The 27,848-nt window shown below is 58.2% G+C and overlaps 1 protein-coding gene across 4 annotated transcripts; it reads left to right on the plus strand.

Moving 5' to 3' along the window:
• Positions 1–1,284: 1,284 nt before the first annotated feature.
• On the plus strand, positions 1,285–27,785 carry VIPR1 (vasoactive intestinal peptide receptor 1). 4 transcript variants are annotated; one of them, XM_037030503.1, is made up of 13 exons: positions 1,285–1,489; positions 10,936–11,044; positions 15,758–15,859; positions 18,604–18,710; positions 19,993–20,099; positions 20,479–20,611; positions 22,776–22,932; positions 23,467–23,527; positions 23,735–23,804; positions 24,168–24,259; positions 25,338–25,467; positions 25,699–25,740; positions 26,404–27,785. In XM_037030503.1, the coding sequence occupies exons 1-13, from the start codon at positions 1,412–1,414 to the stop codon at positions 26,593–26,595; spliced, it is 1,380 nt and encodes a 459-aa protein (XP_036886398.1). In that variant the 5' UTR covers positions 1,285–1,411; the 3' UTR covers positions 26,596–27,785. The 4 variants fall into 4 exon arrangements, with proteins under 4 accessions (XP_036886398.1, XP_036886399.1, XP_036886400.1 ...); XM_037030504.1 differs by having other exon boundaries at positions 22,779–22,932; XM_037030505.1 differs by having other exon boundaries at positions 19,996–20,099.
• Positions 27,786–27,848: the final 63 nt, after the last annotated feature.

The following is a 27,848-nucleotide window of genomic DNA, read 5'->3' on the forward strand; positions in this document are numbered from 1 at the left end:
AAGCCTGGGTGGGTCCCCAGGGAACTCTCACTCACATGCTGATTGAGAGTTCGGCCAGCACCTGGAGTTGAACCTCCTTCAAATAGCCACACATCCCTCTAAGAGCCGGAGCTGAGCGGCCCTCTCCGCCTCTCCACTAACCTCGCCCTGCATCTGTCTATCATATTTACAATACACCTGCTCCTGCCGCTACTGCCGTTGTCATCTCCAGCCTCGACTGCACCGTCTGGAGCCCTCAAAAAAAAGGGCAAAGCCTGCGCTTGGTGCACAAGATGCGCTCTAGACAGGAACAAACTGAGCTCTGTGGCCTTGCGCTTGAGGCAGGCTGGCTCGGTGTCACTCAGTGGCCGCCCTGCCGAGTCTTGGAAATGAGGCACTAGAGGCAAGAGGCCCGGGTTCGCATCTTTCTCTGGACCTCAGTTTCAGAGAAACTCCTCAGTTTAAAGCCCGGGCTTTAAAATAGGTCAGGCAGGAGAAGGAGAAGGTCTCTGGTATTAGATCGGCTGCGCAGAGTCAGGGCCAGCGCGCCGGAAATCGACCTTCCCTCCCCGCGTGGAGGCGCTGGAACTTAGGCCCAGCCTCGTTCAGGAGGTGCCCCCGCCGAAACGTGCGAGGGCGCGGACGCACTGTCTCCGCTGGAGCGGGTCAGCCGGTGCCGAGTGCGCCCTTCCAGGTCGCCTGGGCCCCAGGAGGCACAGAGTCAGAGCTCACTCGAGCCCTTGCTTGCCTTCGCGGGGCCTGTCCCGCGCAAGGGACGAGCAAACAACGCTCCCTTTTACTCCGAATATCTTACGGCCCAGGACCCTACACGCAGGCCCGGCAGCCGGTAACCTGGGGGTAAGAGTCCTGTCCTGTATCTTGGTCCAGCCCTCCCGCACCAGCCCTTCGAGGGGCGCAAGTGGGAGATGGGGAAACTGGCCGAGGGGACTCTGGTGGCTGGGAAGGTGGAAGGCAAAGCGCCCTGGGGCGGGGCTGGGGGACGAACCGGACGGAACTTGGCAGCCAGGCGCCTGGAAACCTGGTGAGCCAATCGGAGATGAATGAGGACTGTTAGGGTCTCGAGACCCCGGGGATGCAGTCGCGGAGGCGAAGGGCTGTCAATGCCCGGAGACTCGGGACTGACGTGTGGGTTGGGCGGAGGGAACCCAGAGACATCCGACTCGCGCGGTGCCCCCAGCCCCGCCCACACCTGCGCTGAGGTCCCGCCTCTGCCGGTCCATTGGCTGGACTCGCCGCCCTTCAGACGAGCCCCCGGGTCCCGCCCCCATCCCGGTCGCCGTCTCTTAATGCTGGGGCCACCGCGGCAGCGCGGCAGCTCTCTCTGCCAAGCTTCCAGCCGTCGGCCGAGCGGCGCGCCGTCCGCCCGCGCATCACCGGCGTAGGGCCTCCCGGCACGAGCTCAGGGCGCACCATGCGCCCGCCGAACCACCTGCAGGTCCGCTGGCTCTACCTGCTGGCCGGCGCCCTCGCATACTCCCTCTACCCCGCGGTGAGTGCCTACCGGGCCACCCGGAATCCCGGCAACCGGGGGTGGAGTGTGGGCGCGGGAGACCGGCTGTCTGTGCGCACGCCTGTGTGAGAGGGATAAGGGCTCCGAAGACCGGGTCTCGCCTCTCCGCTCCACCTCGTACCGAATCTAGACCCGAGGGGAGGGGTCTCGGTCTCGCCTAGTCTCTCCCAGCACAGTCTGGAGCCCGCTCCGCGCGGCGATCCAGAACACCAGTAGCGAGGGTGGGGGACGGTGGGTGCCAGTGGGCCCCACACTTGCCTTCCGTGTTGTGGCTGCGGGTGTGCGTGGGGCTGGAAGGCCAGTCGGTGCAGGGTTAGGGTCTGTGGTTGATTGAAATAGACGGTCTACTGGACGGTGAGTGGGAGGCAGGCTGTGCGGGTCGTCGCTGTGCGCTGTGCCAGTTCAGAGGTATTTGCGGGGCGTTGTGTGTTACACGGAGGAGTGATGTCTCAGCGGCAGATCCAGCACTGGGGACCCCAGAACCTGGGAAGGGACTCTGAGGATGAAGTGGGTGACAAGCAGACCCTTCCTATGTCCTCTCTCTGAGCAGAGGTGAAAGGTAGGGAGCGAAAGGTGGGCAGTAAGGGGTTGGGGTGTGTTTAGCAGGAAGGGGGAGCTGACGAGGATTAAGTGGCCAACAAGCAGTGGCCTCCTTTTCCTCCCTGCTCTGCTGCATCCCCGCGCGGGTATGTGTGTGCCCTGACTTGTGCCAGCACGCCCTGAGCGTGGGTGTGCCCATGAGTGTCTGTGGATGGCTGGCTCCCCGCATCTGCAAGGCAGATCCCGGTTGAAGCAGGAGACGTATGGGTCCCCTCCCTCTAAGATCAGGGAAGATCTCAAGACTCACTGAATCTACACTGGAGCCATCCCTGTCCCCTACCAGTCAGAGTTAAATGGAGGTTGATTTTCTCCCTGCCCCTGCCCCAGGACTTGAGGAATCAGGGCTTGCAGCTTGTGCAGAGCCTAACAGCCCCTGGGGGGTGGGGGGGTGGGGTGGGGGGGTCCAAGTCTGGCGCCAGCTCTGGGCCCCTGGTGGGAGGGTGGGGTATGTCGGTTTAGTCTCATCCTCCTCCCTCACCGTCATTTCCACCAGGGGAGGAATCTCTGCTTCCATCTGCTGATGTCTTGCACACCCTGAGGGTGGGGTGCTCATTGCTTGTCTTGGGAGCAGACCTTATGACCATTGACAAAAGCTTCCCCTCCTTCCGTTGCTGTCCCTGAGCCCCACCTCCTGAGCAGTACAAGCCCCACCAAGTTCAGGGCCTGAGGCCACAGCTTGGGCACCACATGCAGCCTCTCAGTATCACAGAGCCTCCAGCATCACCAACAGCCCCCTGGCTCTTCCAACCCAGGTCTCTGACCACTGCAATTCTCCTTGGGACCACCCCTGGCACCCCATTTGCCCACCCCTGGAGTGCCAGGCTCCAGAGTGCCGAGAAGGTCACATCTGCTCCTGTCTCTTGAGACAGTTCAAGTCTGGCTCCTCCAGTGCCTGTCCTGCCCTGTCTTTCCACATGTCGTCCACTTTGTACACGACACCAGCTCCTCCTACAGACAGCCTTCCCGGCTTGCTCCAGCCCACTCAGCACTCTCATCTCTGACTCCACCCTGCATCCCTATTCACCTCCCAGCCTGGGCTTTTCTGATCATCTCATAGGATCAAGGGCTTAGGTCTCTCCCCACCCAGTGCAGGGCCGGGCCCACAGAGGAAGGAGAAGGCCCTCAGCCAGGACTGGGTGAGGGCAGGCTGGAGAGAGGGGTCCCAGCTCCCTCTGCTTCTCCCCACCAGCCACTTGGTCCCACACTGAATGGACATCAGGCAATCCTGCTCCAGCCAGACTCGAGGGTGGTGGGGGCTGGCGTTATCAGAGCCATAAAATGGCAGCTGCAAAGTTCAGTTTGAAGGCCCAAGGCCTTATCACGCCTGTTTATGGTGCCCTGACCTCAGCCTGGAAGAGGGAAATCTCTGAACAGGGAAGCGAAAAAAGGGAAGAAAATCCCATGTCTCAGAAGAGGAAGTCCACCCCAAGGCCACTGGTCAGGACTTCCACTGCCCACCCCCACCCCCCGCTCCCTCTGCTCCACCCCCACCCCAGGACAGCAGGCACTGGGGCTCCTCACTGGTGGTAGAGCTGCTCCAGGCAATGCCCAGCCCAAAGGTAGGGGGAGGGGTGTCACAGAGGAGGGGCAGACCAAGCCTTGTCCTAGGAAGATTCTCAGGCTGATAGGAAAGAGCAGGGCCAGTGGCCCACGAAAGAGAACCTGGGTGGATGTGGGGTGCAGCCTCCCAGAGCTAGGTCTCTGAGAGGAGCAGTCAGGGAGGACTCCCTGGAGGAGGCAGGACAATGCTTTGAAGAGTTCCGCAAAATGGGCCAAACTTCCACTTAAACTCATAAAACAGCATCCATTGGCAGGACCAGTGGGCCTGACCCCAGAAGGAGGAGGGAGCCCCCAAGTTCTCCCGGAGGCAGCGTGGACCAGGGATTAGGGGAGGCTTGGCTCCTCTAACCCCTTGGCGAGGCAGGTGGCTGGCCACCTGCTCCTGAAGGCCTCACCCCACCGTGGGCATCCTGCCCCAGCCATCTGCTTCTCAGCTCTCCAGAGGCCATCCACAGCTCCCCGGGCCCTCCGGGTCCACAGGGCCTGTGCCGGAAGAGCAAGCTGCCCCGGGGCCTCCCCATGTGACTTCACAACACAAAGCAGCTGTCACTGCACCCGGGAAAATGTATAGTATGCAGAAACCCTCACATACCTTAGACACATTTCAGAAAAAGAGAGCCGAATGCAGTCGAATCTCTCCACCACATTACGGGGTTTCTTTACTTGGGAAGCTTCAAACATGCCCCAAAAAGTAGAAAATAGTATAATGAACATGGAAATGCCCATTCCTCTGGAGTGACATCAGAAAAATGTCAGTATAGGAGTTTCTGGCACCCCCTCCCTCCCAATTCCTAGTTTTGATGGTAACTAGCCTTTACAAATTAATATTTGCATCATTTGCTTTTTTTGGTTGAAATATTTTGAGATACATTATAAACACCATGACCTTTTACTCCAAATTATTTTAAGATGAATCTCTAAAACTGAAGGACAGTTTCCTATAGAACTGAGAGGCCATCATCACAAGGAACAGAATTAACAGCGTTCCTTAATATTCAAATCTCCCCAGGAAGCGCTGAGTCACACCTCACAGGAGGAGTGGTGACATTATCAGGGGCTTGGGGCTCACTGCGAAGGGCTGCCCTGCCTGTGTCCTGTTGGGGCTGCAGAGCGAGCTGCAGGTGCGTGGGCCTCGAGCGGGGCTTCCCTACCAGGCCCACCTTTCTCTGCACCCCCTCTTGTGTGGCTTGTGATGTGATCCCATATCTCCAGAAAGTGCCTCTTACTCTCTCGAAGCAAGTTCTCCCCGCACAGCAGGTCGTCAGAGGAGGGAAGGAGGTCACCCGCCAACCCCTGTGTCTTGAGGACCCATAGCCTTGTGGCTCACTGTCCTGGTACCCAGCCCTCGGCAGGTGTCCCCAGCACCAGTATCACCCACGGACACCATGTTCATAAATTGAGTCCTCTTTCCCTAGGGCTGCCCAAGAGGACTTTCAAGGGACAGAGAATTTAAAACTGAGGTTCCAGTGTCCCCCGCTTCGCCGGCCATCCCTGCTATAATTGTCTGCAACGAAATCTTGAGAGACTCCACACCCCTGAGAAAAGTTTTCACGGAAAGCCCTTAGATGGGACCAAGCTTAACCCCAAGCTGAACCCAGGCTTCGCTTGCCTTCTCTAGTAGCAGGAGCCCTTGTCCTGGAACCACTCTGAGTGCGGAAAGTTCTTTCACCCCCAACCCCACACTTGCATGTCTGTGTCTCCTCCTCTTCCTCACCACCCCGCTCTGCACACTCACTAGTTCTCATTCCACTCTCCTACCAGCCAGGGCTCTGCCTTCCCCAATGGCAGGTGTGGTCGGCAAACTGTGGGTTTGCAGAATGAGGAAGATTCGGACTGTCGGCAAAAGGATGTAAAAATACAGGGCAAGGAAGAGAAAGGACTATGGGGGCGTGGTGAGAGAAACTCCCATAATGGAGACCTCTCCTCTGAGTGGGTACAGCTGCCCCATGTCAGTGGGTCGGACACCGAGCAAAATTCACAAATAGGAAGTGACGGCTCAGGGAATTGTCACACATGTATATACCTGTGCAGCCATCACCCAGATCAAGTGTTGACAACCCCTATGACCACCCCCAAAGTCTCCCTTCCCAAGAAGATGAGGTCTGATTTCAACTGCTTTTCATGACGTCTGATTCCATCCCCTACCTCACCTTCCTGGGCCCCTCCCACGCTCAGCCCACCCTCTCTCCTTCCACTCCATCTCTCGCCCCTGCCTCCTCCGAGGTGAGTCTCCATCTCCTTTTTTTTTTAATTTTATTTTTATTTATCCTTAGAGGGAAAGGGAAGGAGAGAGGGAGAGAAATATCAGTGTATGGTTGCCTCTCATGTGTCCCCTGCTGGGAACTGGCCTGCAACCCAGGCATGTGCCCTAACTGGGAATCAAACCTCGATTGTGTGGTTCGCAGGCCCGCACTCAATCCACTGAGCCACACCAGCCAGGGTGAGTCTCCATCTCCTTACCATCCTGAACATAAAAGCCACAGTGAAGGGGGTACCTGGGAAGCTGGCTTGCGGTCCTGTGTTCCATTCTCCCTGGGTCCTCAGTTTCCCCCGTGACTCTTTGCTGCCTGTTACTTCTATTGGGGTGAGCCTGAATAAATCATGGGATAGGAGATGGTACTGGGGGAAGGGGAAGGGGCTCCTGAGCCCTGTAACCTCAACTTCCCAATCCCAGCCTCCTCCACCCATTCCCAACAGGGCAAAACCCTCTTTGGACCGACTTCAGAAACACAAATCAACCACAGTGGCTCCCAACGCTAGGTAGTTTGCAGTCAGGAAGTTCTTTCTGCTGTCTCACCTAATCCAGCTGCTGCATTTTCAACACTTCTGAGACCAGCTGCTCCTCAGAAGGAGTCCCGTTACCCTGGCATGCTGCTTTTGTCTCCCTCGGCTCCTCCTGCCATAGTTCTCCGGCCCACGGGCTTCTGGTTCAAGGCCAGTTGCTGTGGTCTCAGGCTGTCCTGGAAGGGACTGACTACGGCCCACAGCATGTGAGCTGGGCCCACCCTGTCTTTCTGAGCCCCTAGCATCTAGAGCTTCAATTCCCAACACCTTCAGCCTCTCCAGCCTGTGCCCTAAATCTCAAGAGCCCCGCATGGAGAGGAGAAGGCAGGGCTTTCTTCCAAGCCCCTCACATGGGGATAGAGAGGAGGGGGCTCAGCTGAGCAGGTGGGAATTAACAAATTTTGGTTAATCCCGAACCCCAACCAGAGACTCAGACTTCCTGTCAGTCACCTCCCACATCCCACCAACACCGTGGCAGGGGACATGGAGGACCAGGACTGAGGAGATGCTGTGGGCTGGCCCACTCTTGCCTAGGTCCCTTTGGGCTCAGAGACTCCTATCGTAGAGAAAGCACTGGGGACCCAGGATGTCCTGGAACTGCCTAGCCTCAAACCCAATTGCGAGGTCAGGCTGGCTTTAAGCTCTCTTGGAGCTCAGCCCAGCACAGGAATTAGTGAGGGCTTGGGAGGAAGCCCTGCTTCCTCCTCCCCACATGGGACCTCAGGATACAAGTTGCGGGATACAGCCATTGGTAGGATTAGGAAGGGCCTTGAATGGCAGTTTTGAAGTATGGCCTTTGACTCCCAGGCCATGGGAACCATCAGAGATCAGAGGCAGGAGAATGAGGATGGGGATACACATTACGTAACGATCCCTCAGGGTGTAGGTGCCGGGGCTGAAAACGACTGTACCAGTTCAGGCAGCACCGATGAGGTCTGGCCCTTATTTGTATCTCCCAGCTTCTCTCCTGGTCCCTCCAGGGCCCCTTCCTTGCTGCAGTCGCACCAGACTTCTTACAACCTTGAACGTGCGTGGTAAGCATTTTCATGCCTTCCTGCTTCTGTACACACGGCTCCTATTTTCTGGAATATCCTTATTCCACCTCTAATTGTCCAGCTCCTACCCATCCTGAAAGGCCCTCCCAATCTCCACTACCCATTCTCTATGAAGTCCACACCCCAGCAGTATCCTACCCTGGAAGCCATCCATGGATCAGCAGGCTTGCCTGTATCCGGCTAGGAATTTTCCAGCTCTGTGTGTCTGGAGTCCAGAGGGATAAAGAGGATGTTTAGAATAAGGAAATAAGTGGAAGAGGAAGTCCAAAGTTTGTCTGAATTCCTCAGTGATAAGGGCTAGAGGGAGCTGCCCTGGCCCCAAACCCTGAAGGGCAAGGTTGACCAGATGCCCCAAAACGAGGCGGTAGAGAGCAATTGACATAGTCCAGATTAGTGGTCAGAGATTCTGGCCCCTTCTGGGACTGTGCCTATTCTGGGTGACCTCAGCCCTCTTTGGGTCTCTGTTTCCTCTACCCTCCTCCAGATGGGGCCCAGCACCCAACTACATTGTGGTAAAGTCGGGGTTCATCTTCCAGACCACCCTCACTTTTTTTCAGAGACATCCCAGAATCCCAGGTCACTCCAGGGGCTCCTGTCCCCCTCCCCAAGATGCCCCTCAGGAAGGGCTCGGTGACTGTGCTGCTGGGGTGGGGCAAACAGAGATGGCAGCTGACCCAACACCACCCGACACCCTTTGCTGGCAGGCAGAGGTCGCCAGGAATCCTTTGACACCCTCAGTGATCGGAAGAGAAACGTTATTGGTCAAACTCTTTTGATTACAGGGACAGACACCTCAACCGGCTCGAGTTGTAACGAAATTGGTATTGATTCACGTTGCTGGAAGCAGGACCGGTTTCAGGCATGGCTGCCTTCAGGGGCTCAGGCCGTGTCAAGAGGACCCAATGTTTCTCCATCTCTTTCTTCAGACATTAGCTGTGTGGCCTTTGTCACGGTGTCCCACTTGGTGTGGCGCCACACTGTGCGGCGACAAGAAGGTAGCAGTAGCTTCAGCCCCTGCATCCCTTGAGGTTTCCAGTCCGGTGGGAAAGAACAAACCCACTTGCCTAATTGCTTAATCCAGAGTCCCAGGAATGAGCCTCCGCACTGCGAATAGCCTGACGTGGGCCACATGCCACATGCCACATGCCACATGCCACGGACAGGAACACTCTGGTGGGCTCAAGTCTGGTCATGCATTGACCCCCTAGACGAGAGGTCCTTAGAACCCATGAACTGGGAGTGGAGAAGAAGGTGGTTTCCTAGACAGAGACGAGGACGAGGCACTGGAGGAGGGTGGAGGATGGCAGAGGGCAGCAGCGATAGATGCCCACTGCCCTCCTCCATGATGTGGGAGTAAGAGATGAGAATAGGCAGGAAGAGCAGGAAAGGCTGGGAAGGGACCAGGAGACAGAGTGAACCCTACTGGTGGAGGGCAATAGGGCTGAGGAGGGACTCTGGGGAGAAGCACCAACTCAGCAGGCAAGTTGGTGGGCACACCCTCAGGTGGCCAGTCCCCAGGTCCCTCTTCCAGAGGCCGCCTCCGGGATCCATCTGGCCACCCCTCTTCCCATGGCTGAGCCAGCCACAGATCCCTCAAGACGAGGCATCTGGAGTGTTTCAGTCTGGATAACCCTGAGGGCAAGAGAGGAAGCGCACGACCCCAAAGAGGGACCACCGCGCATTTCCTTGAGGTCTCATAGCCTTTCTTTTAAACAGTTATGCAAATAACTACCTCCTTTCCATAATAGATCCGTGTTACTTTCAACATGCCAAGTTTTAAATGATGTGCCAGCTAATGTCTTTGCTCTAGTTGGTGGGTAAAGTTTATGGTCTGAGAGGGAAGCCACAGTTCCTGTGTGGCTTCCAGGCCTGTGGTACGTGGGTGAGGGAAGTCTGGATGCTGGTGGGTGTGAAACACCTCCTGGACGAGGAGGCCCTCCCGTGGACCTCAGCTCAGCTGAGGTGCTTAGCTGTGGCGCTAAGCTGGGAAAGTTGGGGACCTCTGTGACAAAGAGGCTCCACCAAAGCCTTCAATGAGAGACGAGGGAGCTGTTGAGGTGGAAGGGACTTGGCTGTCTGACCCTTGGACACTGAGTTGTCCAGCTTCCGCCTGGACCCCCTCCCTCTACAACAGTGGGGAGCTAGCTGACTGGCACTTGGGTGCTTATCCCTTAGTGGGGTTGACTCACTTAGAGCTGTGGTCGAAGGCACACTCTTGGTGCCCACAGGCTAGATGGCGACCCCCTTAAAAGAAGGAAATAAGGGGGAAACCCCTCCAATCTATGTCACCCCACAGCGCCACACCAAGAACCCTTTGAGTCAGCAGTGGAGGTGTTTGGGGCCCATTTAGCCTGCAGGGAAACTGAGGCCCATGGAGGTGAAGACCTTGTCCCAGGGCAGGGAGGACAAGTTGGAAGAGACACTGAGAGCCTCTGATTCTGGAGCAGTCTTGCTGGTCTCTCCCCCAGTCCCTGTTTGGGACTGTGCCGCTCTCTTCCCAGGCAGAGATGAGGAAACCGACAAGGAGTTGCCGGGGGCAACAGCCACATGAGGCAGGCGGAAGCTGCCACCAGCCCAGCGGTTCCTCCGAGGATTTCACCTGCCCTTTGCCACCCAGCGGCTCCCAGTTTTCTGGCTGTTCCCGGGCACCCATCGCCCCTACTCACATGTCAGCTCCAGTACCAGTGCCCCGCTGGCATACAGGACTGGTCCCAGCTAGGGGGTGGGGGAGAAGGGGAGGAGCTTGAGTTTCCTCCTCTCTTCTCCCCGCTTCCCAGAGGCAGAGGACCCTGGCAGGATGTTGAGCCAACCTAGAAGGCCTTCTCTTAGTTCCCTAGCCCCTCGCTCGCCTTGGGTCTGATTTACTTGAATTATTCAAAAGCTAAGGAGGCAGTTGAGGTCTGGGCGAAGAGGGCTAGTGTGCCCTTCCTAGCTGGTGACCCAGGGGACTGAGCACAGGCTCCCAGATAGGGACAGAGGCTGCCAGACTCAGCCAGACTCCTGGATTCCTCCCAGGGCTGGCTCTAACTCCTGTAATGAGGCAGCACTCCCTGAGCCCCACCTGGCCATAGGGACTGAGGCAGGGACTAAGGCAGGGACAGAGGACTCCCAGCCCTCCCGCTGAGCTGGACACTGGCAGAGTCCCTCAAGCCAGCTCTGAGCTCCGAGAAGAGTCCCTCCCACCTCTGTCCAGGTTGTGCTACCTGCAAAGAGACAAAATTGTTATAGCCACCACACTGTTGGGGGAGCCACCAAGAAGCCATGACAGGGTCCTCAAAGCAGACCAAGCTGTAGGGACAATGAACACAGTTTGGGTCAGATCCAGGTCAGGGTCAGGCCTTGCTCGACCCGAGCTCCTGGAGCCCATGTACAAGATGTGGGCCACAGACCAGGCTGATGGGTCCCCTCCCTGTCTCTGTCCCCCAGAGCGGCTGGATGGCCAAGTCGCAGTGGGAGGTGTGCGACTACATGCAGACGATGGAGGCGGAGCACCAGCAGTGTCTGGAGGAGGACCAGGTGGAGAATGACACAGCAGGTGAGCTCCCTCCACGCCCCCGGAGGAAGAGAGGCGCCGCAGACCTCCACAGAGCCCGGTTCCCCCTCACCTGGGGGCCCAGGTCCAAGTCCCATTCGCTGCACATTTGTTGGAGAGGGTAGCACCGGGGAGCTGGGGAGCTGCTGGGTGGCAAGGAGAGGATGCTGGGAGAAGTCAGGGAGTCAAAGAGAAAGAAGGCACCAACAGGCCTCCGTATTCCCAGCAGCCAGCCCAGGCCTGGGGAGCTCCCAGCTGTTGCCTGGGGAGAGCATACAAATTGGGGTTCAGAAAAGTGAATGCAGCCAGCTGTGCCTTTGGGGGTCCCTACCTCTTTTCTCCAGGAGACATGGGGATGATGCCCATGGCTGCCAGCCTGCCCAGAACAGGAGAACCAGGGCACTGCCTGGTGGGGGCCGGTGACAATGAGGATGGCTGAATAGCTCACTGGGAGGAGCACTTCCGGGTCAGGTTCCTTAGCCTCCAGCTGAGAGGGAGCTGAGATGGAGAGGACCGGCCCCAGAACACCATACTCCAGGACTAAACCACTGTACTCTTAGCATCTCGGCAGGAGAGTGGAGGACATTCTGTGTCAGTGCATGACCGCCACAGGGACCACGTGGAAGTTCAAAGCCATCTTGGCAGCCTAGAGCAAGAAGGGCAACCAAGCTAGTCTGCCGAGGTCTTGAATACTCACCACATAGTGGGGGTGGAAACTGAGGTCCTTCCTCCCAACCCTAGGCTTTGATAGCATGACACCCAGAGTTGACATGATACCACAGGCCCCTAGATGTACACACTGATCTCCCCACCCCAGCCCACCCTCCACAGGCCAGATGAACCATCAGCTCATTACCCTGCTCTTTAGACAAGTCAAGGTCAGACTCTGAGGCTGAGCCTGTGGGGCCTAGCCACTCCTCGTGGTGGGGCAGGGGGTGCGGGGCTCCAGCCTGGTGAGGTGAACAGTGGTGCCAGGGGCCCCCGCAGATTGATGCTGCCCAGATCCAGCAGGGCCATCAGATCAGATAACAGCACCCTCCCCTCTTCACTCTGCCCCCCCCCATACCCCCGGTGTATGACACGCGGCCCTTTGAAGTGGAAATGAGGAAGTACACAGGGCTCCTTTGAAAAGTGCCCACTGAGCGGACTCAGAGGGTGGGCAGGGTTGGGAGATGCACGGAGGCTGGGGGGCGGGAGGCACAGAGAGACTGCCCTGGGGAGCAGGGGCGTGGTCGTGGGGTCCCCGGCTTGCTGAGAGGGAGGGGGAGGGCTGGAGGCCGAGGGGTGGCTGTGCCTGCCCTGGGCCTCCCTCCCACGTCACCTCCCAGAGGCCCAGCTTCAAGTTCTGTGACCACCTTACTCAGGTGCAGGGAACATCTTTAACTGGGTGTCCTCCTCATCTTTAACTGGGGGGTCTTCCTCGCTCCCCGGTCCCCTACCACCTCTGAGGCTGACAGTTATGTAACCTTCCCTGGCCCTCCTCCCTGGCCCTGGTGCCCAGGCTCTCTGCCTTCTGCCCCCAAGGAGAGTGTGTGTGGCCTTTGTCTCCCCTGGCTCTCACGGAAGGGCTGCCTCCCAAGCCCCTGAGATGGAGGTCTGGGTGGAGGGGTAGGGGGACCGCCCATTGCTTGTGCACCTGCCAAGATGGGGTGGCAGGACCAGGCTTCAGACAGGCCTCAGAGGCCCCGGCGGTGGGATCCAGGGCCATGAACACTCAGGGAAGCCCGAACCCCAGACCCCGAATTCCTCCCAGGCCCCGAAGGCAAGCCACCCTCGTGATCCTGATGAGGTCATGGCTGGCACAAGGTACCTGTCAGGTGCCAACAAACACCCTGTTACCAGGCAGCCAGCTTGGGATCCAGAGGAGGGCAGATATGGGTCAGTGGGTGGTGAGTCCGCCCATGACCTTGTGGGGCTCCGTGTGTGTTCTGGCACATTCCGGGGCATGCTCCTGGCCCGAGTCTGTCTGGTTCTGTGGCTGCGCCTCTGGGGTCTGTAGCTCCACGTCTGACTCTGGGCGTCTTTGTGTGTGTCTGTGGAGCCTGGATGCTGCCTGGTGTGCCGTGTCTCTGGGTGCATGTGTGTGTCATTGTGAATGTCTGTGCATGTGTATCTGTGAGTTGTGCATCTCTCGTGCCTGTGTTTACTTGTGTCTGGTCTTTTCAAATCCACGTAAGCACACGTGTATGGGCGTTTGCATGTGGGTCTATGGTTCTGGGTGCCTGGGAGTGCCTGTCAGTCAGTGTGCCCCCTCTATACACACAGGTCTGTGAGTGACCCACCACGGGTCCCCACTCTGCCTCACCATCCCCCACCCCAGGCCCTGGGTTGGGCTTTCTTTCCCGTTGAGGTGGCGGCCCCCAGTGAGCACACACCGCCAGCCTGGGCCCTGTGTGACACACGCTGTGGGACCCGAGGGCGCTCCGTGGGCTGGGCACACAGAAAGCACTCCCAGGGCCCAGCCCAGGACAGCAGGCCTTCCAGGTGTCCAGCCCTTGTGTCTGAGAGATGTGTGTGTCGCCCGCTCCTCTGCTTCCAGACCCTGCTGCCTCCTGCAGGAAGCTTCCCGGGCCACATGCCCCTACTGGCTTCTCTTCCCTGGCGCCCCGCCCTGCCCACTGGCCTGTGCCCTGCACAGCTCACAGCCCAGCCTGCTGGTGCTGAGATTCCCTGAGGCCAAGCATGAGCTGGGCATGACAGGTCCTGATGTCCCTGTCCTCTGTGCTGCCTCTGGTGAAACCAAGCACAGGACCGGGCACCCAGCCCCAAATCTATTCTCCAGCCTGTGCCTCACCGGGAGCCCCAGAGAGCCAAAGTGTGGTGAGGAGCCAGACACAGCAGCCAGCCTGCAACACAGGGTGTGCCCAGCACTGTCAGATCAAAACTCCCAGAGAATCAGCACCAAGCCATTCAGCACAGGAGCGGGAGAGGTTTGCTGGAGAGGAAGCAGGTGAATGGGCAACACTGCACGCCCTGGGGCTACTTCCCCAGCTGCCCTCTGCTTCAGTAACTCAGCTGTAAACTGGGAGGGTTAACTCAGCGGTTCATTGAAAGAGGGTGGAGTAGTGTCTCCCACTTTTAAAGGCTACGGAAGTGTCAGCTGTTGTTATTAATGGGCTTGAACAGCCGTCAGGATTGACTGGCCTGAATGTCCCCTACGTGGCCTCCAGAGGCTGGCACAGGAATGAAGGAGGAACTGGGAGCCAGTGAGGCGACAGTAACCTCAGGACAGGGTGGGGCAGGAGTTCTGGGATCCCCAAGGAAAGCAGGTGGTGCTCTCCGCTGGCCCTGGGAATCCAGGTGTTCTCAGCCCTCAGCAGCAGGTACCACTTGGCTACCGCAGGCCTGGAAGGTGCCCCGCCCCGCTGCCTGCCCACTCAAGCACTCGGAGTTCCGAGGCTCTTCCTCAAGTGGGGACTTCCTTCCACCTTTTCTTCTCAGGCCCCCTGCTTGGGAACTGGTGAACCTTCGGACTTGGGCTGGGCTGGGCTTGGCCCAGCTTGCGTTGACTTTGGCTCAAGGGTTGGGTTCCCTGAGCAAATCCATGGGACTGGCAGAGTTGCAAGGAGACAGTTAAACCTCCCTCGGGGGAGGGGGTCCAGAGGAGCCTTAGTCCCCGAGAGGCACCCAGACCCTGAGCAGGCAAAACCGTTGCATTCGCATCTGCCTACGAAAGCAGGCCCCTAGAGACCCCGCCGTGCTCCCCTCACCAGCCAGGTCCTCGGGCTCATCGTATGTGCTGGAGACCCCAGCCTGTGAGCGGCGCCTTCCCCAAACTCAACCCCGAGCGCCACCCCACCCCCACCACAATCCCCAGTTCACCCCCACTGAGGGCATCACATCGCTTCGGGAGCTGTGTGAAGACCCCTCAAGAACTAGCTGAACCCCAGGGTATCCAGCACCCCATCGTAAACAAACCTCCTTTTTATAAAATATGATTTCTGATGCCTCCTTCACCATTACAAAGTGAAATTCAGGGGACACACATGCACTTTTTAAAAAACGATGTTCGAAGAAGAAATCAAAGGGGAAGTCCGGTACAATAAGACACTATCTCCAGATCCGGGCCCGATCACACTGCAAGATAAGAAAGCACCGTCTGAAGATTGTGCCTGTGAACGGAAGTTCAGGGGGTGCGAGAGCCGTCGCTGTGGGCAGCTGTTGCAGCAGTTGCACCGTTGACTCGGGCGGCATTGCTGCAGGTGACGCGACCTTCCGAAGCACTGAACCACGTGCCAACGCCCAGTCTTCCCTCCCTGGACTCAGTAGTTGTGCGCCGGGAAAACGATGTATGTTACACGCACCTGAAGTGCCGTGTGTCTGTGTGTGAAATGGAGTAAGAGTTCAGGCTGTGGTCATCGCCAACACGAATGCCCACTCACTCATTTATCTGAAAGCCTTTCGGAAGCTCTGCATTTCCTTGCTGTGCAAGGCCCTGCTGGACCTGGGTCCTGCCCATCAAATCCAGGCGTCAGACACCAATCCGCAAAAAAGGAATCCCCCGCTACTGTTCAAAACACCCCCAGGGGGCGCTCTGTCCCTCACTAAGAAGCATGGAGTGTAGTCATGCCTCCTCTCCACTCCTTGTCAGGACAGGCTCTGTACAGCTTGGCGGCGCTGTGCCTCCCCCTCCTCGACCACAGGCTCCTGGAGGTGGGAGGCTGGAGGCACCTGGTGGCCATGCTGACCCACGCGCCCCCTACCTTTACCCCACAGGCTGCAGCAAGATGTGGGACAATGTCACCTGCTGGCCGGCCACCCCTCGGGGCCATGTGGCCGTCTTGGCCTGCCCCTTCAGCTATAACACCCCCCTTCAAGGTAAGAGCCCTGGGTTGGGGTGAAGGAGCTGGTTGGCACAAAAGGCACCAACTAGAGTGGGGTTGAGAAGGAAAGGAAAAGTGTCAAAGGGACAAAGCAATCCGGAGGACTTCCTGGAAGAGGACGCTCTGGCATCAGGCCTTTGAAGGTCTCATAGAATTTGATTAACTATTTACATAAAGATAACCATGTGGGAGGGTCTCACTCAATATTTGCTTGGCAATTAATAACTGATTGATTGACAGGTACTTGATTAAATTATGGCTCTGTGTTCCCATTGTCTTGGCCTGCTCCTGACTCAGTCTTTTGCTGCCTGGAGCCGATGCCTTCTCCGGCTCCATGGATCCACCGCGTGGCCTTGCTCACATACCTCTGCTGAAATGAATGCTCATATATCGGCAGAAAAGAAACAGGGGAGCCTCTTTAAGGAGTGGCTGTCTTGCCACTAAATAATCAAAGAACCTTACAACATAATGTGGTCTGCCACCCTTTCATTGACAAACTGTCACGTGCTAAGTGACACAATGGGCTAACAAGCGCAGGCAGCGAAGGGCAGAAAACAGCCCCGCTGCCTGCCCACCAACAGCTGGCATCCTAGTTGGAGAGACACTGAGCAAGAAAACAGACAGGCATGTCCTAAGTGGTCAGGAGGGCTGGGCGGGGCCAGCTGGGTGGGGTGCAATGTAAGGCAGGTGTTTGGGGACAGGCACTAAAGCCCTGGAATCTCGAGAAAGGGCCACCACGCAAAGATCCTGCTGGGGGCAGCATGGAGAGAGAATCGGCACCCGGGGAGGAAAGGACTTAGAGAGGAGCTGGGCCTAGAATGGGACTCGGAGGGAGGGCAGAAAGACTCCTGGGCACCTCTCACTCCAGATGGCCTTTTCCTCTCTGGGCCTCAGTTTCCCTGTTTGTAAAGCAGTCATAGGAGATAGACCAAATGTTTTGGGGGGAGGCAGGCAGCTTGGCCCCCCAGTGTGGTAACCTCAGCAGTGAAGGACAGACCCCCCCCCCCCCGCTGACGCCCTCCCTGAGGCATCTGGGAGCAGTGCCAGGCATGTCCTATTCCAGGATGGTGCCCCCCTAGCCTGGCACTCCCCCTGGGGAGCCCAGCACGTGGGCAGGAAGGAGAGGAGTTACCAGGGCCATCTTACAGCGCTCCCATGAGCAGAGCCTGGAAACCAGCCTTCTCTTGGATCCCAGGAAGTACCTGCTAATTGCCTTTCTTCCTGCCACTCAGCTAATTGCATTCCTCCTGACGGCTCTTCCTTCTGGCCCCGCTGAAATCTCCAAGACAGCCCCTTCACTTGAGAACCTGGACTGTGGCCCACCCTCTGACTAACCCCAGCCGGCCGGGGGCCCGCACGGAGCCTGTGTGCTGAGGAGGAAAACATAGCCCTTCCTCAGGCTGAGTCAGCCTCTCTCCAGAACCCACCTAGTGGCGAGCTGCCCCTGCAGTTAGCAGTCAGCCCCTCCTCCATCACCAGGGCCCCTGCAGCCGGGAACAGCCTGCTCAGTTACATACAGCTGGTAGCCCTGGTCTCCCAAAATGAGGGAGAGGAATAGGAGACGGGGTTCATGTAAAGGACATAGGGTACATCTTCCTGGGTGGACAAGGTGCAAGCATCTGACCTTAAACTCCAAGGAGGGAAGTGGATGCTCGAGGGACATGCCAGGGAGGGCTAAGGCCCACCCCAGCTCCTAGGCACAGGGACTGGGGAAGACGTGTCCTCCCTGAAGGGGTTGGAAGGGACCTGGTTCTACAGCGAAAGCTGAAGGAACCTTGTGGAAGGTAAAGATTGTGGAGGGTTAGAAAGAAGTCATTTACCAGGCTGGGTACAAATACCTGGGGAAGGGGTGGGGGTGGTCTGGGCGAGGGATTGCTCATTAAGTCACCAAAATGATCCTGGGGGCCTACGCCTTTAATGTGTGGTCTGCATGCCTTTAATCTGTGGGTGGCTTTACCTTCAGGCATTTGAAGGGACCTTTTTTAGGGTAGCTATGTTGGTAGAGAAAATACTGCATTCAACTTTAACCCAAGACCCCGCAGTGCTGCGGCCCTCCCGCGTGCCTTTTTGCCTGGCCAGGCTCCCCTGCCGGGAACTCCCCGCCTCTCCATTTAGGAGGATTACAGATGTGAGGCGTTGTCAGGTGTCTCTCTGCCCTCACCCACCTCCTGCCTCACCTTTGGTCCCTCTCCAGAAGCACATCGGAGCCCGTCCTCGTGTGGGCGGAAACCCATGCCCGTAGGTCCAGGCAGGCTAACCCCAGAGGAGGCGGCAAGCCTGGGCCCCACCCCCCACCTTCTCCAGCCAGAGGGCTGCTGCCTGGACCCACAGAACAAAGAAACGATCTGCCACACCACCCTGCCCCCGTGGCTCTGTGACAAGGGTCAGGGATCATTCAGATAGCCAAGGATCCAGGCTTTCGGTCACAAGGATCAGAGTTTATATTGCATGTAGGGGCAGGTTCAGGCATGACAAGGGGCAGGGCTGAGCCCAGGAATGTCTGCTCTGACTGTCGCCTGTGTAAGAAGGTTCCCTGGAATCCCAGAGGGGCTTCTCCCTGCCCTGGGTTCCCCTGTGAGGCTCTGGGGGTCTAGGTTAGAGCCGCTGGAACCAGTCTGACATAGCAGAGGTCAGTGGGAGTCGGGCGGAGGGTAGAGGCAGCCAGGCCCCCTGCCTACCCCATGGACCTGCCCTGCTCTGGGCCTCAGCCTGGCTCCTCTCCACCCCTGCCCTCCACAGGCCGAAACGTGAGCCGCAGCTGCACGGACGAGGGCTGGGCAGACCTGGAGCCTGGCCCCTACAACATTGTCTGTGCCTTGGATGACGAGGAGTGGAGTTTGGACGAGGTGGGCCGCAGTGCACCCCGGCCCCCACCAGAGCACCTCGGCCTGTGGGGCCCCTTCCACTCTCCCTCACCAAGGTTGGGGGCAGGGCGCCGTCTGTGTGGAGGCCAGGACCTCTGGGGTCTTCCCTCCTTTGCCTTCTCCCAGGCCTGTATTTCTGGGGACTCACCGCCTGGCTCCCCGACATGAGACTACTTTCATGAGGATGACTCATAGCAGCAAAAGGCGAGCTGGCCAGGCCACCCCGTTGCCTGGAGGGAACCTTGCTCCAGCCCTGGCTGTGACAAGGCAGGCAGACACCATCTTCCCTGTCACGTGCAGAGGGGAAACCAAGGGGCAGGTCCTGGAAGGAACCAGCCTCACATGCCCAACAGTCAGTCGGGGACAGGAACAGCATGGCCAGTCCCAGTCCCAGGACGGGAGTCTGCCCCAGGGCAGGTGAAGCGTAGGTGGCCTCTGTCAGGATGTGGACCAGGAGCCGGGCAGGGATGTGATTGGAGTCCTCCACTAGGAGCCGTGGCTGCTTTGCTGTGTGAACGCATGGGTGTGTGTCTGTCTGTCTGTGATGACATCTGTCCTGCCCGCAGATACCCTTCCCAGACCCAGCTTCCACTCCTCCCAAGAGGGTGGACTTTCCTCAGGGATTCTCAAAGCAGGCAGGATCTAAGTCTCCTAAATCCCTCTTCACTTCTTACTTCTCCTGCGAGCGGGGGTGGCCCTGTGACCACAGCCCTGAACGTGTCGCCCTGGGGAGGACATCAGGAGAGCACTGGCAAGGAGCCTTTGGGATCCAGCTTGTCCCCCTCCCTTGGAAGGCCGACTCCCCTTCCTCCTGCTGACTCAGCCCCTGAGACCCCCAACGTGGCATCACCCCCCCACAGTGTCTTCTTCACCTCCTCCATCCCTGTGTGTCCCCGTGTCGGGATCTTAAGGGCAAGTGGTCTGGGTTCCCTAGGCTGCTGGGCACTGGGGGTGCTGGATGTGTGGCTGAAACGTGCGTGGACAGGTGGACCCTGTGAGGCCTTTGCTCTTTGCCTCAGTGACCTTTCCCGTGAAGGAGGAGAGAGAGGGATTGAATTCAACCCTCATCCTGGGAGGCAGTCCTGTTCCCTCTGTGGAAACTGGGGGTTCAGGGGGTCTGGGTCCTCAAGGGAATAGCTCAGCCGCCCTTGGAGCCCTGGGCATCAGCCTCCTCCTCTGCCAAGGCAGGGATGTGGGGCACCTGCCCCTGCCAACGCCCCTAGGTGAGTGCACCCCACCCCCCTCACCTCACTCCCTCCAACAGCAGCAGAAGGTACTGTTCTACAGTTCCATACAGACCGGCTATACCATCGGCCACAGCCTGTCCCTCACCTCCCTGCTCATCGCCACTGCCATCTTGAGCCTGTTCAGGTGAGATCCCAGAGGAAACCCAGCCAAGTCACTTGGCGCTGGAGCCCAGCCTGGCCCCGGCAGCACACGGGCCCCGCCCCAGCCCCCTGCCTGGCCAGCCTCCCCTAGGGACCAGGCTAGGCTCGGAGTCCCTCTGACCCCCACAGGATGGCCTTGCACCCTGGCACAGGGTCCCAGAGAGTGGGGCCTGTGCTCTGCACTGAGACACTCGAGGCCCAGCTACACACGGTGGTCGGGGACGGGATACCTCTGGGGAAGGGTCAGCACTCGGGCCACGTGCTCCCTCTGCCCCACCCTTGCTCAGAGTACTGGACAGTGTTGGTTGGCAGGGGACCGGTCTGAGGCCCCTTCAGCCTCCCGCTCTGCCTGCCCCACCCAGGAAGCTCCACTGCACCCGGAACTACATCCACCTGCACCTCTTCACATCCTTCATCCTGAGGGCCGTCTCCGTCCTCATCAAGGACCTGACCCTCTTTGACAGCAGCCACTTGGACACCTGCCCTGTGGCCCCGGTGAGGACCTGCCAGGAGCCCCGTCCCTCCTTCATCTCCTCTCACGGGAAAGGATTCTTCTCCTCCTCCTCCTCCATCTTCCTCTCTCTCTTTTTCCTTTTTCCCCTTTCTCTCTCCAAGGATGGCCAGCCCCTACCCCCTGCAACCCCACCTGGCAGCTCCTTGAATCCCAGTCCGCTCCCCACAACAGGAGAAGGTGCTCAGCCACCTAGGGGTTCACCAACCTGCCCCTGCCAGGGAGAAACACCTCATGTTGGTAGGAAATGGGACACTTCATAACCAGAGCCCCCAACCCCCATACCACCTCGGTTGCTAGCTCCCCGTGTGACCTTAGGAAACTCCTTGCCTCAGTTTCCCCATCTGTGCAAGGACTTCCAAACTTGCTCTCAACTCTACCCTCTGCCATCTGCACACCCAGGGCCCTGCTCACCATGCCACCCTGTCCCCCCATCCCCTTGCCTTGTGGAAGCAGTTCAGACACACAACCCTCCTCCGTTCTCCCCCGCCATCAGTAAGGGGCGTCTTCGAGAATGAAAATCAAGAGAGTGTCTAAGAATTCATCACTGTCACTGAGGGGTCTGTCTCCGGGTGATTCTGAGCTCAGAGCCCCCTCCCTGAGTGTCCTCAAACCAGGACGGAGCTCGAGACCAGCCCCAGCTCCCTAGAGCTGAACTTCAGGGGCGACAGCAGGAGCAGTGCCTGGTTTCCAGGGTCAGCAGCACCTTCTCCCCAGAGAGTTAACCCACGATGGGAAGGGAAAGCCCAGGGGAGCCACGCTGGCCATGCCCAGAGCTCCTCAGAGAGCTGCTCAGAGGATCTGAATGAACACAGGGCCAGCGCAGAGCCTGGGGAGCCGTGTGCAGCCTCCAGCAGGCTTGTTGTCACGGGTAATTGCGAGACTGGCTTCTCGATCCATTAGCTGCAGCTCTGTGGAGCTTTTTCAATGCTGGGAGAAGCGCACAGAATTGCCCTGTTAAAGAGCTGAGTTATTGTTGTAAAGCAAGTGTGAGAGGCTGGGAAAAACAGGCACGTCCACAGCTGGAAGAACTGGCATGCGGCCTGAAGAAGCACTTTCCAGCCATTGGGAGAGAAGGCAGCCTGCTCTCTGAGGATGTCTCTCAAAGCCAAGGGCGCAGGAAGGAAGCAGGGGACACATGTTCTGGGAGTGCTAGAGGGCTTCCTAGAGCAGGTAGCTTTAAGCTCCAGCTCGCAGGTGTCTAGGCTGGATCCGAAATGGGAGACTGTCTCCAGGAGAGCACAGAAGACCTTCTAATCCACCCAGATTCCCTGACCGCCCTACTGCGGGGTCGCGCACAACTCCTCCAGTGCCCCCACCCACCTGCAGAACTCCTCTCACTAGCTCCTCTGGCCCCCAGGAGGAATGGCCATCCCTCCCTTGTCCATTCTTCCCTCACTTCTCCATCCCTCCCCAGTTCCCTCTTCTCAGCTCCCATCTCTTCAACACGTGCATCTGGACCCACTCCACAGCCCACACCTTCATCACACTCTTGCAAATGCAAGGTGAATGAGTAGGTGGTGGAGTAGGGGTGTTTGAGTGGATGGGGAGGTGGGAAGAGAGATGGCTGAGTAACCAGTGTGTGGGTGGCTGAGTAGGTAGAAGGAAAGATGCATAAAGTAAGAAAAATTGGGTAGATAATGGGTAGAGGGGTGGGTGGGTAGACAGGTGGTTGGATGGATAGATAGAGGGTGAGATTCGTGGGTTGGTAGCAGATGTCTAGTAGGTGGATAGGTAGATGAGTGGGGAGATAGATAGGTGAGTGTGTGGATGGGTCGATGGATGGGAAGATGAATAGATGGCATGTGGTAGACACATGGGTGAGTTGGCAGTGGATGTCCAGTGGGTGAGTAAGTGAATAAATAGATAAATAGGTAGGAAGATGGATGGTTAGATGGTTAGGTGGGTGAGTAATTATATAAATAAGAAGATAGTAAATTGATAGATGGATCATTAAAACCACAAGCTTTTTCCAACTCATCAGATGATCTCAAATCAGGGATCACTGGAAAAACATTGCGTACGTTTTTGAGGGGATGATGAACTAAAGTAACGAAGATTAAGTTGGCTCTACAGCAACTGGTTTGTCACCCCAGACAGAGATGTGGGCAGGCGAGGACCCCTGCCAGCGCTCCGTTCCCTCCCCAGCAGGTGGGCTGTAAGGCAGTCGTGGTCTTGTTCCAGTACTGTGTCATGGCCAACTACTTCTGGCTGCTGGTGGAGGGCCTCTACCTGTACACCCTGCTCGCGGTCTCCTTCTTCTCCGAGCGGAAGTACTTCTGGGGGTACATACTCATCGGCTGGGGTATGGTACTGGGGAGGGCCGCTAGGCTGGGGACAGAGGGAGCAAGGCCGGGGGGAGCTCACTGGGGGACGGGTGCCAGCCCAGCCCGTGCAGTCTTAGGTCCTGGTAGGCTGTAGGTTGGGCCTGTAATGCTCCAGCCAAGGGGTGATCGAAGTTCCCCAAATGTGTGTGTTGGGGGGATGATTAAAAACCCATGGCAGGCACCCTCAGGGCTGGACTGTGGGACAGGCAGGTTCTGTGAATGTCTATCCACTTCCCCTTCAGCCCTTGAAGTACACAGAACCACTGCAGGTTTATATAATGCCTCTGCCAAAATTAGAAACAGACTCTCCCTGTAGGTGGGCACAGCCCCTCGGGCAACAGGTTCAGCCCCTCCGTGAGGTGCAGTGAACAACCCATGCCGCCCCACGGGGCTGCCCTGGTGATCCGCCCCGTTCTCTTCCTCCCTCTATGCTTCTTCCTCCTTAATCCCTCCCTCACACCCTCTCCCTGCCTCCCATGCCCTCTCCTCTTTCTCTCCTTTGGCCCTCACAGGGGTGCCCAGCATATTCACCATGGCGTGGACCATCACCAAGATCCATTTTGAGGATAATGGGTGAGCTGTCACCCTGCCCCCTCCTCCTGGCTGCCATCCCTTGGGGCTGACCCCCTGGGTGGGATGAGAGGGACTTGGGAGCAACGGAGTCTGGGCCCACAGCCTCTAACGGGGTTGGGGACAGAGTGGGGGACAACTGGGAGAGCTGCTGACTGTCTCTGTAGCTGAGAATAGCCGCTCTCCTCCTCCCCTCCCACCTCTGCCCAGATGCTGGGACACCATCGACTCCTCCTTTCTGTGGTGGATCCTAAAGGCACCCATCCTCACATCCATCTTGGTAAGGCCTCCCCCCACCACCCAGAGATGGGGAAACTGAGGCCCAGATTGGGTAGTCAGGTTGTGCAGGGAATCCACGTCTAAGTCAGAACTGAAACCTAGACTTTCCAGTGCCTGATGCAGGAGCGTCCCCATCCATTCCCCACCCCAGCTCTTCCTCTGGAGTGGAGAAGGTGGACTGGGAGGCCCTGGTCTCAGGGTTGGGAAGTAGAGTTCCCAGATGACTTGCCCAGAGGGGAAAAACCAGAGGACAGTGAAAATGGAGGGGTGGCAGGGCCCTCGGGGACAACTCAGGCCATCAGCCCAGGGGCCTGGACACCCTGGCCTTCCCTCTCTTGCTACTCAACCTTGCGCCCCGCACCAGGTGAACTTCATCATGTTTATTCTCATCATCCGAATCCTGGTGCAGAAACTGCAGCCCCCAGACGTGAGGAAGAGTGAAAAAAACCCATACTCGTGAGTGTGCCCCCAGCCAGCGCCCTGGCTGTCCCAGTAACCCCATCCCCGGTCCTCAAATCGTCCCACGTGCCCTTGCCCACCTTTGCCCCATGGCCTGGCCAGTCCACGAGGGTCCCCTCCAGCAGCCCCACATGAGTCCCACATCTGCGTCTCCTGCAGTCACCTCTCCTAGTTTGAATCTGAGGCAGAGCCAGTCATTGCCAGGTCCACGTGGGTGAGATGGAAACTGAACAGCTGTCGGTAGATGGGGACGGGAGGAGGGGAGACAGAGCTCCCCAAGGAGGGGCTGTCAGCTCCCACTCTCCACCTCCCCCAAAGACTTCAGTTTAAAGAAAACTTCCATCTGTCAGCCTCGGCGCATGCGATAGGTTTGCAGCCAAGGAGGGGTGGGCGGTACTCCGGATCTTGGCATGGCTGAGAACCAGGTCGAGGAAGGAATGGGAGAGGCAAGGCCAGCTTCCCTGCCCCAGTTTTCTGTGGGACCTCAGGCCCCGGGGCTAGGCTTCCCAGGACTGACTGCCAAGGTGGGAGACAGAAGCACAGAGGCCCCTCCCACTCATCAGACCCCTCCCATAGAGACTTGGTCTCTTCTGGATTCCGAGTGCTCGATAGCACCCAGAGCACTTCAGGGTTTGCAGTGGGTCCCATTTCTGTAATGGAACCATGTAGAGCATTGGAGAAACTGAGACCAGGGAAGGGGGAGCCGGGATCACATGTGGCCTGAGAACATCTCCCCATTGGCCGCTACAGAGCCAGAAACACGGCTATGCATCATCCTCAAGGTTCAGACCTGCCCCCTTTGTGCTCTCCCTTCCCAAAGGCTGAGAACAGAGGGCTTTTCTTCTCCCTCAGGCTCCCCTCCGGGCAGGGAGGGCTGGGCAGTGTGAGGGCACGGGCTCTGCAGATGCGGGACCGGGCCAGCTGTGGATGTACTCATCATGGGAGCCAAAAGTTTGTCCCCCCGCATCCTGGTCCTTGTCCCCGTGTTCTGTGCGTCACCTGCTCCCACGCCAGGCCCTATGGTGTCCGCATGTGCGGACACGCCAACCCACTGCCTGCCCCTCTCCGTCCCCAGGAGGCTGGCCAAGTCCACCCTCCTGCTGATCCCTCTGTTTGGCGTGCACTACACCATGTTTGCCTTCTTCCCCGACAACTTCAAGACTGAAGTGAAACTGGTCTTCGAGCTTGTCGTGGGGTCTTTCCAGGTACGAATTCTGGGCTGGAGGCTGCGTTCTTCTCTGGGCTTTAAGGGAATTCCACCTGGGGCCTTGGCCTCTGGCCATGGGATTGCAGTCGTTTGACTGTAATAAGTATTGACAAAGCACCTGCTGTGTCCTCAGCAGCCCTGTGCTCAACCAGGGCAACCCAGGGGTGGGGCAGGGGTGGGGGCTCCTGGGGTCCGTCCACCTCACCTCCCCCACCCCCTTCCTCCTCAGGGTTTTGTGGTGGCTGTCCTCTACTGCTTCCTAAATGGCGAGGTAAGCCCCTCCCAGACCCCAGGGGCCCAGAGACTCTGACGGGACCTGAGCAGAGTGAGAACGGGTTAGAACTTGTTGCTCGGAGAGTGGTCCTCAGACTGGGAAGTCAGTGATGGCATCTAAGACCTAGTTAAGAATGTTGATTTCTTGGCCCGCTCCAGACCTGCTGACTTGGAATCTGCATTTTAAGTGACCCCCCACCCCACCCCCCAGCAGACTCGGCTACCCTGGGAGTTTGAGAAGTGCCTGTTAAGTGGCTGTGTGCTGAGTGAGTGGGGACGGTTGGGGGCAGCCAGTGAAGGCTGACTTCCAGCGAAGCTCTGGTTACAAAGCCAAGAGCTCCATTTGGATGAGCTCCAGTGAGCTGGAGGGCAGGGAGCAGAAGAGCAGAATGGGGGGACAGCCACCCCCAAGCAGCATGCCTCTCCTTCCCTGGCTGTGTACTCTGATCTTCTCTGCCTTCTCAAACCCCGGGGCTCCAAGGCCTTAATTTGACCCTGGCCCCTACCATCCCAATTCTGCTCCCCGCCAGGGGAGCATCCGGGTCTCCCAATTTAGACTCCTCCAGAGCACATGACTGGCTGGCTCGGCACTCTAACTGGAGAACAGCCCAATCAGCAGTGGAGAAGCCTTTGTAGGTGTGACCACTCTCCCTCCTCCCAGGTGCAAGCGGAGCTTCGGAGGAAGTGGCGGCGCTGGAACCTACAGGGCATCTTGGGCTGGGGCCCCAAGTACCAGTACCCGCCCGGAGGCAGCAGCGGGGCCACGTGCAGCACACAAGTCTCCTTGCTGACCCGCGTCAGCCCCAGCGCGCGCCGCTGCTCCAGCTTCCAGGCCGAGGACTCCCTGGTCTGACTGCCAGGCTCCCGGGGGCCCAGGGAGGCTCCCCCGCCCCCGCCCACACCTACCCACCCCGGTTGGCACCGGGGACAGAGGCCTGCCCGAGCGAGGCCAGCCCCAGCCCTGGGCTCGGAGGCTGCCCTGGCCCCCAGGTCACTATCTGGAAGCCCCTGGAGAACGCTGCTCTTGCGCATGCCTGGGGAGAGAGGGGTGCTTAGACCTGGAGCCGCTTCTAAGTAAGCAAGAACCCTGAGAGTCGAACCCTAGAAGTGGGGTGGAGCGCACTCATCAGACTCCTCCCTCAAAAGCCCTCTCTGCCAATCAATGGCAAGAAATTTGCGTATTCTTAAGAGACTCCACCCCCTCTCATGATCTAATGAGGAAGGCAACCACCCACCCTCCGATAATATAGTGGGAACGTGGTTGACAAAGGTCTGGCCCTTGAAACGCGACCCGGCAACCAAGACCTCCACAGTGCCCGGAGTTCCGACTTGCTGTCAAGTCCCTCTGGGTTGAGCATTGCCATTGGGGCATCTCTCTGAAGATGTAATCCCCTCCCCAGTGCCCTCCTAGCTGCCCCGTGAATAGCTCTGCCTGAGGCCCATGCGCTTGTGGAATGGAGTTCTACTTCCGGGAGCGCAGCTACCTTCAGAGGCCCTGCTGAAGTGGAGTGGTCCCAGGAAGTTCGGAACAATTCGAGGAGACTGCCACCAAAGCCACCCATGCGCTTGGCTGCCCACCTATGGTGCCTACTGTGTGAACTAGGCTCCGAGATGTGCACTCACAGGCCCTTCATCGCCAGCTCACCCCGGCAGGGTGGGATCTACTGCCCCTCCTCCACAGGTCAGGAAGTGGAGCCTGACGGAGGGCAGGTACCTGGTCTTGTCTCACAGCGGGATTTGAACTCAACCCTGGCTGATGGGCAAGTGAACGCACAGACTTTTTACTGCAGTTTTTATACCTTGTAACACGCTGATCCTCTTGGTTATTTGTATCTCCACTGACCGTCATTACCCCCGGCCCTGCAGCCCTGTTCCCGATGCTCCCTGCAGTGTGGCCGGGCAGTCCGGGGGCCCATGCACCATCCAGACGAGCGCCTGGTGCTCACGGCACCGTGTGTCTGCCCTGCGCCCTGAGGTCAAGGCTTCCTGCCCACAGCCCAGCCAGAAGACTCACGCTTGTGCAACAATAAACGTGTTGCGTTGGCTTGGTTTGCCTGGTGGTTGATGCTCCCGTGCGGCCTAAGGTGGGGACTAGCTTCCCACTTG

This window comes from Sturnira hondurensis, unplaced genomic scaffold (genome assembly GCF_014824575.4).
Source record: "Sturnira hondurensis isolate 20B ecotype Veracruz unplaced genomic scaffold, ASM1482457v3 Scaffold0020787, whole genome shotgun sequence".
NCBI lineage: Eukaryota > Metazoa > Chordata > Mammalia > Chiroptera > Phyllostomidae > Sturnira > Sturnira hondurensis.